A 12,075-nucleotide genomic window follows, 5' to 3' on the forward strand; every position below is an offset into this window, starting at 1 on the left:
AATCTAAAGCACTTATTTAAAGCAGCTTGATCCTACTTAGAAAATACCTCTACTATTATTATTATTCTCAGTTTTACAAGCGTCAGGAAGCCTTCTTGGCTATTAAAATAAATCAACTTCCTGAATTATGCAAAGGCCTCTTAAACCTTGTCATTTATTTCCAGAAGCAGGGACTGATGTTACTAATCTCATTAAGTTTGCTATGTTAAAAAAAATGGTTTTAAATAAATTAGGATTTCACTTTTGTAAGTTCTAAAAATGCATGAGAAATTTAATTTATATTATTTAATCTAAACAACATTCAATCAAATTATTTTTTCAAAAAGCATCAGAAAAACCTAAAGTGAAGAGCAGGAGTTTCAGACCCACTGTGGATCTTATCAATTCTTAATGTATTTACTTTTGTTCTAAATGTTTTTAACTTCCACAATGCTATGGGGGATGAATGTTTGAAATAGGTCAAAAACAAGTCTGAAATACCTTGGAGAAAATCATTTTGAACTGATATACCATCGTCATTTCAATATTCAAAATTAACTCTTGTTTTTGAGACACTTGAGAAATTGAAGATGCAATATTAAAGCATTTTAATTAAAGCCAGTTATTGACAGAACCCTGTACATATTATTTATACATGCTTTTAATTTCTTTAATCTATTTAAAAATTACATGCATGCAAATGTGCTGTAAAAAGGTGGAATGCTCATAACATTTCAAAAACCGCATTCACACTGAAACAATTGCCGGCAATTTGGTGGCCAATACAAAGGTTAAGCCACCTTTGAACAAGAACTTGTGACCGCAACGAGAAATGGACAGGGTTGTTAGAAATGGCGGAGGTTGAAAATAATATAGTCGCAGCAATTCTGATTGTTATTGATGAACCAACAGGTTGGTGTATGTAATGCTAACTATTGTCACATGTCAGATGTTACAGTGAGGGAAAAAAGTATTTGATCCCCTGCTGATTTTGTATGTTTTCCCACTGACAAATAAATGATCAGTCTATAATTTTAATGGTAGGTGTATTTTAACAGTGAGAGACAGAATAACAACAAAAAAATCCAGAAAAACGCATTTCAAAAAAGTTATAAATTGATTTGCATGTTAATGAGTGAAATAAGTATTTGACCCCTTCGACTTAGTACTTGGTGGCAAAACCCTTGTTGGCAATCACAGAGGTCAGACGTTTCTTGTAGTTGGCCACCAGGTTTGCACACATCTCAGGAGGGATTTTGTCCCACTCCTCTTTGCAGATCCTCTCCAAGTCATTAAGGTTTCGAGGCTGACGTTTGGCAACTCGAACCTTCAGCTCCCTCCACAGATTTTCTATGGGATTAAGGTCTGGAGACTGGCTAGGCCACTCCAGGACCTTAATGTGCTTCTTCTTGAGCCACTCCTTTGTTGCCTTGGCTGTGTGTTTTGGGTCATTGTCATGCTGGAATACCCATCCACGACCCATTTTCAATGCCCTGGCTGAGGGAAGGAGGTTCTCACCCAAGATTTGACGGTACATGGCCCCGTCCATCGTCCCTTTGATGCGGTGCAGTTGTCCTGTCCCCTTAGCAGAAAAACACCCACAAAGCATAATGTTTCCACCTCCATGTTTGACGGTGGGGATGGTGTTCTTGGGGTCATTCCTCCTCCTCCAAACACGGCGAGTTAAGTTGATGCCAAAGAGCTCGATTTTGGTCTCATCTGACCACAACACTTTCACCCAGTTCTCCTCTGAATCATTCAGATGTTCATTGGCAAACTTCAGACGGGCCTGTACATGTGCTTTCTTGAGCAGGGGGACCTTGCGGGCGCTGCAGGATTTCAGTCCTTCACGGCGTAGTGTGTTACCAATTGTTCTCTTGGTGATTATGGTCCCAGCTGCCTTGAGATCATTAACAAGATCCTCCCGTAATCGCACCAACTGTTGTCAGTTTCTCACCAAGCTGTTTGGCGATGGTCTTGTAGCCCATTCCAGCCTTGTGTAGGTCTACAATCATGTCCCTGACATCCTTGGACAGCTCTTTGGTCTTGGCCATGGTGGAGAGTTTGGAATCTGATTGATTGATTGCTTCTGTGGACAGGTGTCTTTTATACAGGTAACGAGCTGAGATTAGGAGCACTGACTGATCATTTCTTTGTCAGTGGGCAAACGTACAAAATCAGCAGGGGATCAAATACTTTTTACCCTCACTGTATATATCAATAAATCATGCAAAATATAATATCTCCATACAGGCAAACATGTTACCCCCTTACACTGGCTTCATTTCAAACTAAATCGGTTCGGTTCGGTTGTTTTGAAACAATGTATCAGTCCCCCGGTTCAAACTTGCCTTGTGTACAAACGTGCTCAGTTCGTAATTTGGGTTCATTTTCATGGTTCACTTCTGTGTTTTCTCAGGACTTTGTTTTGCATTAATAAAAACACTGGATATTTACATTTTACATGATTAGTGCATACAAGAAATGGCAGCATAACGCGTACAATAACAAATATATATGATGGCAATAAAGTAACTACATGCAGTAGTCGAACACATTTGACAATCTACTTCTGATACAACCAAATAATACATGGGCGCGTTCACGTTGTGCAGGATGGGCGCAGATCTGACCAGCAAAGCAATTCAGTTTCAGAATCTGTGAAGATTGTCTGTATCATGAACGCATCCAATATTTAAACACACTATATGCAGTTATTGAATACAACAATAGGCTTAAATTCAGTGCACGTTGCATTGTCGAATGGTGATTGTTTAGCCTAAATAAAAATATACAATAACACAGTAGTGTGACATCCCCTTAATATCCATCTAGGAGTATTGTACTGCTCCTGCCATACCTTTGAACATATAGAGCTACTTTACATAATAAAGTACAAATTACAAGATTTTGGGTGAAATGTGGAGTTCGTTTCATTTTTTAAAAAGAACCGAGACCCTCAAGTGTCACATTCAAGTTTTCCAATCGATCCAAACTCAGTTATTTTCCAAAACAGACCGAGACCACCTATTTTGGTGTCTCATTTACCTTTGACAGAGGGAGCAAGTGGTTTCAGAAGGGTAGTGTTTTGTGTTAAAAAAAAAAAAAAAAAAAGAAAAAAGATTCAATAAACTATTCAGTCAAGGATGATTTTTTTTTTTTTTTTTTTTTATCAAACAGTATTCAGTTGACCTTTAAACTTTCACAGAACTCATACACATTTGGAACTGACAAATACTGACAACTAACTTTAGTAGAAGCTAATGGAGAGGTATGAGAAGCAAAATTTGATAACATAGGTGATCATGAAAATGACCGGTCAAGGTTTCCTGCAGTCTCGAACAGCACTTGAAAAGATTAAAAAGCAAACTAATAAGCTAATTTAAAGGGAAATGTGATACCCCCTTATGTGGTGCCACATTGGCAATCCAAACCATTCCCTCTGCTGTAAGTACTCTATTAACATTTTGAAAGTAATTCATTTTTCATGAAAGTCTTAAGAAAACTGACACTGCAGGTAGTGATTTCCAGGCACAATTTAAATTACAGAGACCATCCGAGAGGATTCCCTTTTAATGAATAATCTTGGAGTCTAATTAATCATTAGGAGAATGGAGTGGTTTCTTGCAATTTCCTGGTGGCATTAAGTGCTGTGGCGCTTATTGCAAGGGTTTAAAGTACAAACTTTAGTGTAACCAGTACCATACAAAATGCTATATTGGAAACAACACTTTAATAAATTAAAACATAAATTATGCTTCAATCATCAGTTCTTTTCAAGACTTAGATTAAGCCTTTAGGGAATTGTTTTACTACATATACACCGATCAGCCATAACATTATGACCACCTGCCTAATATTGTGTAGGTCCCCTTTTTACCAACAAAATAGACCTGACTCATCGAGGCATGGACTCCACTAGACCAGAGGTTCCCAAACTGTATGCCCCCTAGGGGTGGGGGTGCAAGACCCTTTATGGGGGGCGCAGGGAAAGAGCTGAACGGGTAAAAAGTTATACAAGAAATCCCCGAGGGCATCTGACAACTATTGATTCCCGCCCCGCTGAAATCGCATTGGATAAATTGATAACTTTTTCTACACTTACACATATTAAAAACAAACTGTACTGTCGCGACTCACAAGAGTGGAAACTGGGTCTCGGTTATTGGATTCTTCCATATCCAGTCCTGGCCAATGAGAATAGAGGATTGTCAGGTAACAGTGTCTGTGTGAAAGCCGCTAATTGGTAGTTTCAGATCAAAATACACATCAGTTTATAGGAGGTGATAATTACGGTAAAATAAATTCATAAGAATAACTTGCAGCTCCAAAATGTAATCGAGTGGGAAACGAGCTTGCCAGGACTCTCTGCTGCAATATTTTGGAAACGCATACAAAAAATAAATTAAATGCAAAAATTGTCACATTGCAATTGCAAGAAGTTCTGAAATGTATTGTATAATACTCATCCAACACAACAACTTTATTAAATAAATTCGGAAACATACCTGTGCATTCAAGTTCCAGTGAATAAAAAATATATAGCAATAGCTGGCTGTTTGTGTTTTAATAATATAAGTATGTTTCCTGATCCTCTTTCCTTTTCTGTCATTGCTAGTGTCGCAGAAGGAATGTGTTTGGCTTTTAGGTGGGTTAACATAACAGCTGTAGATTTGTGGTCGTTTAATTGCACTGCACATATTATACACTTCACAGTGTTTTAATTTACTTTGTCAAAGTATTTCCATGCAGAAATTCTCTGAGAGGAAGCCATTGGTTGCATTCTTGTAGCGCCGCAGATCTCCAGAATTCCACCGATCCCATTGGCGGAGTCACGCAGATCTGTCATTGTAAGCCAATCACAGACAAGAAATAACAAATCCTACCCTCCCATCAATCTTCATTACAGCTACATAGCGAGCCAATCAACCATACAGGCTAGAAAAAAATTATAAAATGGAAAGAGAGTATTACTGTATCTTCTGTAACTATGTTGATTCAGGCTCATCCGTACTAGATGGAGTAAGAATAGGTTAATGTATAGAGAGATTCCAATTTAAATGGACAAATAAAATTGTGAAAAGTGAAATGAAAACAAGTTTTAAAGTGCATTCATCCTTGTAAAATGTTAGGGCGCAAGCTGTGACGCAAATGTTTTTGGGGGGCGCCACCCAGAAAGTTTGGGAACCACTGCACTAGACCTTTGAAGGTGTGCTGTAGTATCTGGCACCAAGACGTTAGCAGCAGATCCTTTAAGTCCTGTAAGTTGTGAGGTGGGGCCTCCATGGATCGGACTTGTTTGTCCAGCACATCCCACAGATGCTCGATTGGATTGAGATCTGGGGAATTTGGAGACCAGGCCACCTTCTTCCATTGCTCCGTGGTCCAGTTCTGATGCTCACGTGCCCATTGTAGGCGCTTTCGGCAGTGGACAGGGGTCAGCATGGGCACCCTGACTGGTCTGCGGCTACGCAGCCCTATACGCAACAAACTACGATGCACTGTGTGTTCTGACACCTTTCTATCAGAACCAGCATTAACTTTTTCAGCAATTTGAGCTACAGTAGCTCGTCTGTTGGATCGGACCACACGGGCCTGCCTTCGCTCCCCACGTGCATCAATGAGCCTTGGCCACCCATGACCCTGTCACCGGTTCACTGCTTTTCCTTCCTTGGACCACTTTTGATAGGTACTGACCACTGCAGACCGGGAACACCCCACAAGAGCTGCAGTTTTGGAGATACCCTGACCCAGTCGTCTAGCCATCACAATCTGGCCCTTGTCAAAGTCGCTCAGATCCTTACGCTTGCCCATTTTTCCTGCTTCTAACACATCAACTTTGAGGACAAAATGTTCACTTGCTGCCTAATATATCCCACCCACTGACAGGTGCCATGATAATGAGATTATCAGTGTTATTCACTTCACCTGTCAGTGGTCATAATGTTATGGCTGATCAATATATATACACATATGTATATATACACTCACCTAAAGGATTATTAGGAACACCATACTAATACTGTGTTTGACCCCCTTTCGCCTTCAGAACTGCCTTAATTCTACGTGGCATTGATTCAACAAGGTGCTGAAAGCATTCTTTAGAAATGTTGATAGGATAGCATCTTGCAGTTGATGGAGATTTGTGGGATGCACATCCAGGGCACAAAGCTCCCGTTCCACCACATCCCAAAGATGCTCTATTGGGTTGAGATCTGGTGACTGTGGGGGCCAGTTTAGTACAGTGAACTCATTGTCATGTTCAAGAAACCAATTTGAAATGATTCGACCTTTGTGACATGGTGCATTATCCTGCTGGAAGTAGCCATCAGAGGATGGGTACATGGTGGTCATAAAGGGATGGACATGGTCAGAAACAATGCTCAGGTAGGCCGTGGCATTTAAACGATGCCCAATTGGCACTAAGGGGCCTAAAGTGTGCCAAGAAAACATCCCCCACACCATTACACCACCACCACCAGCCTGCACAGTGGTAACAAGGCATGATGGATCCATGTTCTCATTCTGTTTACGCCAAATTCTGACTCTACCATCTGAATGTCTCAACAGAAATCGAGACTCATCAGACCAGGCAACATTTTTCCAGTCTTCAACTGTCCAATTTTGGTGAGCTTGTGCAAATTGTAGCCTCTTTTTCCTATTTGTAGTGGAGATGAGTGGTACCCGGTGGGGTCTTCTGCTGTTGTAGCCCATCCGCCTCAAGGTTGTACGTGTTGTGGCTTCACAAATGCTTTGCTGCATACCTCGGTTGTAACGAGTGGTTATTTCAGTCAAAGTTGCTCTTCTATCAGCTTGAATCAGTCGGCCCATTCTCCTCTGACCTCTAGCATCAACAAGGCATTTTCGCCCACAGGACTGCCGCATACTGGATGTTTTTCCCTTTTCACACCATTCTTTGTAAACCCTAGAAATGGTTGTGCGTGAAAATCCCAGTAACTGAGCAGATTGTGAAATACTCAGACCGGCCCGTCTGGCACCAACAACCATGCCACGCTCAAAATTGCTTAAATCACCTTTCTTTCCCACTCAGACATTCAGTTTGGAGTTCAGGAGATTGTCTTGACCAGGACCACACCCCTAAATGCATTGAAGCAACTGCCATGTGATTGGTTGGTTAGATAATTGCATTAATGAGAAATTGAACAGGTGTTCCTAATAATCCTTTAGGTGAGTGTATATGTATGCACACATATGTTATCCATAAATAGAAAACCCTTGTGGGCAACAAAATGTTTGACTTATCAGGGCATCACTTCTCCTGCTCCAGGATATTGCTAAAAGGAAAACAGCAACAGCATATCTGTTAACTGCTTCCATGTATACCTCACTCCCCAAGGAAAAAATGATTGCTTGATTTAGGATTTTTTCCCACAAATCTGTGATTTTGAAATATGCTCCCAGTTCAACCCTCAATGTAAAGTCTGTTTCTGTCTAGATGAGCAATAGGAGGATTTTTCTGTGCCTAATGACTTAGCAAGCCAATGTTTCAAACACTTCAACATCAGTTAAATGCATGGTCAAATGTTTAGTACTCTTCCCAGTGTTGAAGGTCTATTCTGCTAATCCAATACACTGAAATTCTCTTCTCAAATATATAAAATGCATCTCTGATAATAGAGAAAGAAAGAAAAAAATGTACTTGTTACAAATATTGAATGTAAAGATAATACAAAATTTGAGATAAATGTTAATCACGTTATCTAAATGTATCTTATAAATCAAAGGGTAAACTTACTTTTCTAAGGCCTGATACATGTTCTGAGGATCTTCCAACACCATAATGTCAACAATCTTGTCTTCAAAAGCTGCCTCTTCTTTGGATGTCTCATTTATGTTACATATAGCAAGCTCATGGTTGGTTTCTCCATTAACTTCACTTCTGTTTCTCTGAAAAACAGCCACAGACAACATTCATTCTAGGGTTTCCGAGCAATTCATTTGTTGATCAATGCAAAGTAGCAGCTTTAAATTTTGAAAACGTAATGTGAATATATTTTATCACACGGATGTGCAGTACTCACAATTCAACAGTAGAATTGTGACAGTTTGTAAAACATTTTTTCATTGACAGGGAGTTGTATTCTTCCATTATTGGTATTTTTACTGCCTTTTTCTGTATCAAATTCCTTATAAATCATGACCTAGAAAGTAGCTTTATTGGGTTGATTCTACATTATATTAAATTTTATGAGTTTTAGGCAGCTTTGACAAAATGCTGTAAAAGTAAGAATGCTTTCAAAAATAGACAAAAATAGATTATATTTATCAATTAACAAAATGCAAAGTGAATTAACAGAAGAAAAATCTAAATCAAATCCATATTTGGTGTGACCACCCTTTGCCTTCAAAACAGTATCAATTATTCTATGAACACTTGCAGGTGTATGATTAAACAATTATACCAAACAGGTGCTAATGGTCATCAATTCAATATGTAGGTTGAAACACAATCATTAACTGAAACAGAAACAGCTGTGTAGGAGGAATAAAACTGGGTGAGGAACAACCAAACTCAGCTAACAAGGTGAGGTTGCTGAAGACAGTTTACTGTCAAAGGTCATACACCATGGCAAGACTGAGCACAGCAACAAGACACAAGGTAGTTCTACTGCATCAGCAAGGTCTCTCCCAGGCAGACATTTCAAGGCAGACAGGGGTGTCCAGATGTGCTGTCCAAGCTCTTTTGAAGAAGCACAAAGAAACGGGCAACGTTGAGGACCGTAGAAGCAGTGGTCGGCCAAGGAAACTTACTGCAGCAGATGAAAGACACATCATGCTTACTTCCCTTCACTATCGGAAGATGTCCAGCAGTGCCATCAGCTCAGAATTGGCAGAAAACAGTGGGACCCTGTTACACACATCTACTGTCCGGAGAAGTCTGGTCAGAAGTGGCCTTCATGGAAGACTTGCGGACAAAAAGCCATACCTTCGACATGGCAACAAGGCCAAGCGACTCAACTATGTATGAAAACACAGGAACTGGGGAGCAGAAAAATGGCAGCAGGTGCTCTGGACTGATGAGTCAAAATTTTAAATATTTGGCTGTAGCAGAAGGCAGTTTGTTTGCCAAAGGGCTGGAGAGCGATACACGAATGAGTGTCTGCAGGCAACAGTGAAGCATGTTGGAGGTTCCTTGCAAGTTTGGGGCTGCATTTCTGCAAATGGAGTTGGGGATTTGGTCAGAATGAATGGTCTCCTCAATGCTGAGAAGTACAGGCAGATACTTATCCATCATGCAATACCATCAGGGAGGCATCTGATTGGCCCCAAATTTATTCTGCAGCATGACAACGACCACAAACACAGTGAAAGTCATTAAGAACTAAAATGTATTATATTTTGAATTGCTGTTTTAAGTAAATTGAATTTGTAATGATTAATGCCTTTACTTAACTGTATTTTTGCACTTTGTTTTGCACTTATGTTGTAAGTCGCCCTGGATAAGGGCGTCTGCCAAGAAATAAAAATAATAATAATAGTAATAATAATAACTATCTTCAGCATAAAGAAGAACAAGGAGTCCTGGAAGTGATGGTATGGCCCCCACAGAGCCGTGATCTCAACATCATCGAGTCTGTCTGGGATTACATGAAGAGAGAAGCAACTGAGGCTGCCTAAATACACAGAACCATGGTTAGTTCTTCAAGATGTTTTGGCCAACCTACCCGCCGAGTTCCTTCAAAAACTGTGTGCAAGTGTACCTAGAACAGAGGTGGGCAAACTACGGCCCGCCAGAGAGTTTGATCCGGCCCGTGGGCATTCATCCAAATAATAAAATCACCCACATACTATGAGTTTGTTATGCAGGAATAGCCAACTATCCTGAAATACACACACATTTCTGTAGGTGGCAGTGTAGGTTGCGCAACCAGCCACGTTCTTTTATAGCTCTCAGTGCACGCTCGCACTCCTCCAACAGTTTTTACGACTTTGCATTTGGAGTGGATGTTGTGGGACATTTAAATGACCTCAATGTGAAGCTACAGGGAAATTACGTATTTGTGCATGAGCTGTAGAACTATGTAAAAGCATTCAGAGCTAAGCTTGTGCTATTCACCAGGCAGGTTAGTGACATGACATTTATTCACTTTCCAACACTGGCAGTTTTGAATGTGTTGCCACAATGCGCAGTGAAATACAGCGCTATTCCAAACGACATGGGTGCAGAGTGTTCAAGGCGATACTCTGACTTTGTTAAGATTGAGGACTCACTGGAGCTTGTGTCACGCCCTCTCTCATACAACTATGAGAGAGCGCCACCGAACAAGAAGCTTGAGCTTATCGATCTCCAGTTTGACACAAACACTCTACCCGAGTTTTCATTAAATTAGACGTGACAGCCGACTCAGAAGATGCTGGGTCTGTTTGGCTCGACTTATGTGTGTGAGCAAAACTTCTCTGTGATGAACTACAATATATCCAAACACAGATCTTGGTTAATTGATGAATATTTGATGAATATTTGGCCTCTATACTGCGGATCTCAACAGCAAAAATGTTACCTGACCTCACTAGCAGGCTGATCAGCTAGTGAGGTTGTCAGGGCTTCTCAAGGCCCTTTGCTTTCTATATGTATATTCCTAAATTGCATTGTTCGTGATTGTATATGACTGATGCAGAAAATGCCCAAGTGGTGATATGGAAATATGGAAAGTCACACTCAATATGTTTGTTTATTAAAGCCTGTTAATGGTAATCTATTATATATATATATATATATATATATATATTGTTTGTAAGAGTGTGCTATTTGAATGACAGCAGTCAGTCACAGGTAATAAAGGAACATGATTGTAAGATTCCTTATGAATACATTATGGTAAAATATATATCATTACTTGATATAGTGTTACTTGAAAAATGTGTGTGGCCCACCAACTGTTTTTCAAGACCTACTGTGGCCCTTAGCCAAAAAGTTTTCCCACCTCTGACCTAGAAGAATTGAGGCTGTTTTGAAGGCAAAGGGTGGTCACACCAAATATTGATTTGATGTAGATTTTTCTTCTGTTCACTCACTTTGCATTTTGTTAATTGACAAATATAATCTATTAACATGTCTATTTTTGAAAGCATTCTTACTTTACAGCACTTTTTCACACCTGCCTAAAACTTTTGCACAGTACTGTATCTGCATGCAAATTTTACACTTTTACAGAGACTGACAACAAAAAATGAAGTTAAATGTGTTGATACTGCACTGCTTCGAGTACACGTTACATACACACATTTATTTTTTATCCTGTAACTTCCAGCATGCATTTGTGAGAATTGACAGAAGAGATTTATTGACTGCTGGCCCATTGCTCCCGTCATGACTGTTAGACACTCTTCTCTTTCTATTTTTTATTAATGTCCGAATCTTGATAACTAACATCAGATTAGGTACTGATATATCCATGGCAGCAGTCTGCTGTGAATGGTAACCACTAGAGTACATTTTACACTGTTCTGAAATACATTTTTATTATACTTTATACACAAGGGCTCACACGTGTTACATAGTTCAACTCTTTTGCAATTTGCCTAAAGACAAGACAGATGGATGTTTTGCTTAGAAACTGCAGAGTTCACATAAACTTGCAAGGCAATCATGGACAGGTGTGATAGCAGCTTTCACACCTTGCTTTGTCGGACTTGCCTTGCCTGAGGTTAAGACAATAATAAAGGAAATCAATACTTGGTGAGGAGCACAGTGAAGATGAGACAGAAAACCTGGTTACTGCTCACATTTCTTGATCCCTTTTGTTTTCAGTTTCTTTGAAGCTGATTTACTGTGACTAAAATTCATCTACAGCACACTGTTCTCAAGAAATTAAATAGGACCTGACAAGCCAGGTACCAACGGACGGCAAAAGGTTAAACCAACAGAGCTGAGTCAGGAGAAAGCAACATGCACAGCCAGTGAGACACGGAACAGAGCGGGGGGAGGTTGCTGATGGATGTCTGTAAGAGTCAGGAAAAGTGAAATTATCATATTATTATCATATCTACAAAATTGCAGTAAGCCTGTATGTATTACATCAGGCATTTTGGAATTTCTACAGGATTTGAAGTAATAAACTGTACATTTTAAAG

The 12,075-nt window shown here is 39.8% G+C and overlaps 1 protein-coding gene across 4 annotated transcripts in view; it reads right to left on the bottom strand.

Annotated features, from left to right (window-relative positions):
- Positions 1-12,075, bottom strand: part of LOC136766527 (limbin) — a 78,353-nt gene that overhangs the window by 54,878 nt on the left and 11,400 nt on the right. For all 4 annotated transcript variants that reach the window (XM_066720044.1, XM_066720043.1, XM_066720041.1 and 1 more), the window contains exon 9: positions 7,736-7,887. In XM_066720044.1, the coding sequence (XP_066576141.1) occupies positions 7,736-7,887 (152 nt within the window). The remainder of the gene's footprint in view (positions 1-7,735; positions 7,888-12,075) is intronic.

This window comes from Amia ocellicauda, chromosome 13, assembly GCF_036373705.1.
Source record: "Amia ocellicauda isolate fAmiCal2 chromosome 13, fAmiCal2.hap1, whole genome shotgun sequence".
In the NCBI taxonomy this organism is placed as follows: Eukaryota; Metazoa; Chordata; class Actinopteri; order Amiiformes; family Amiidae; genus Amia; species Amia ocellicauda.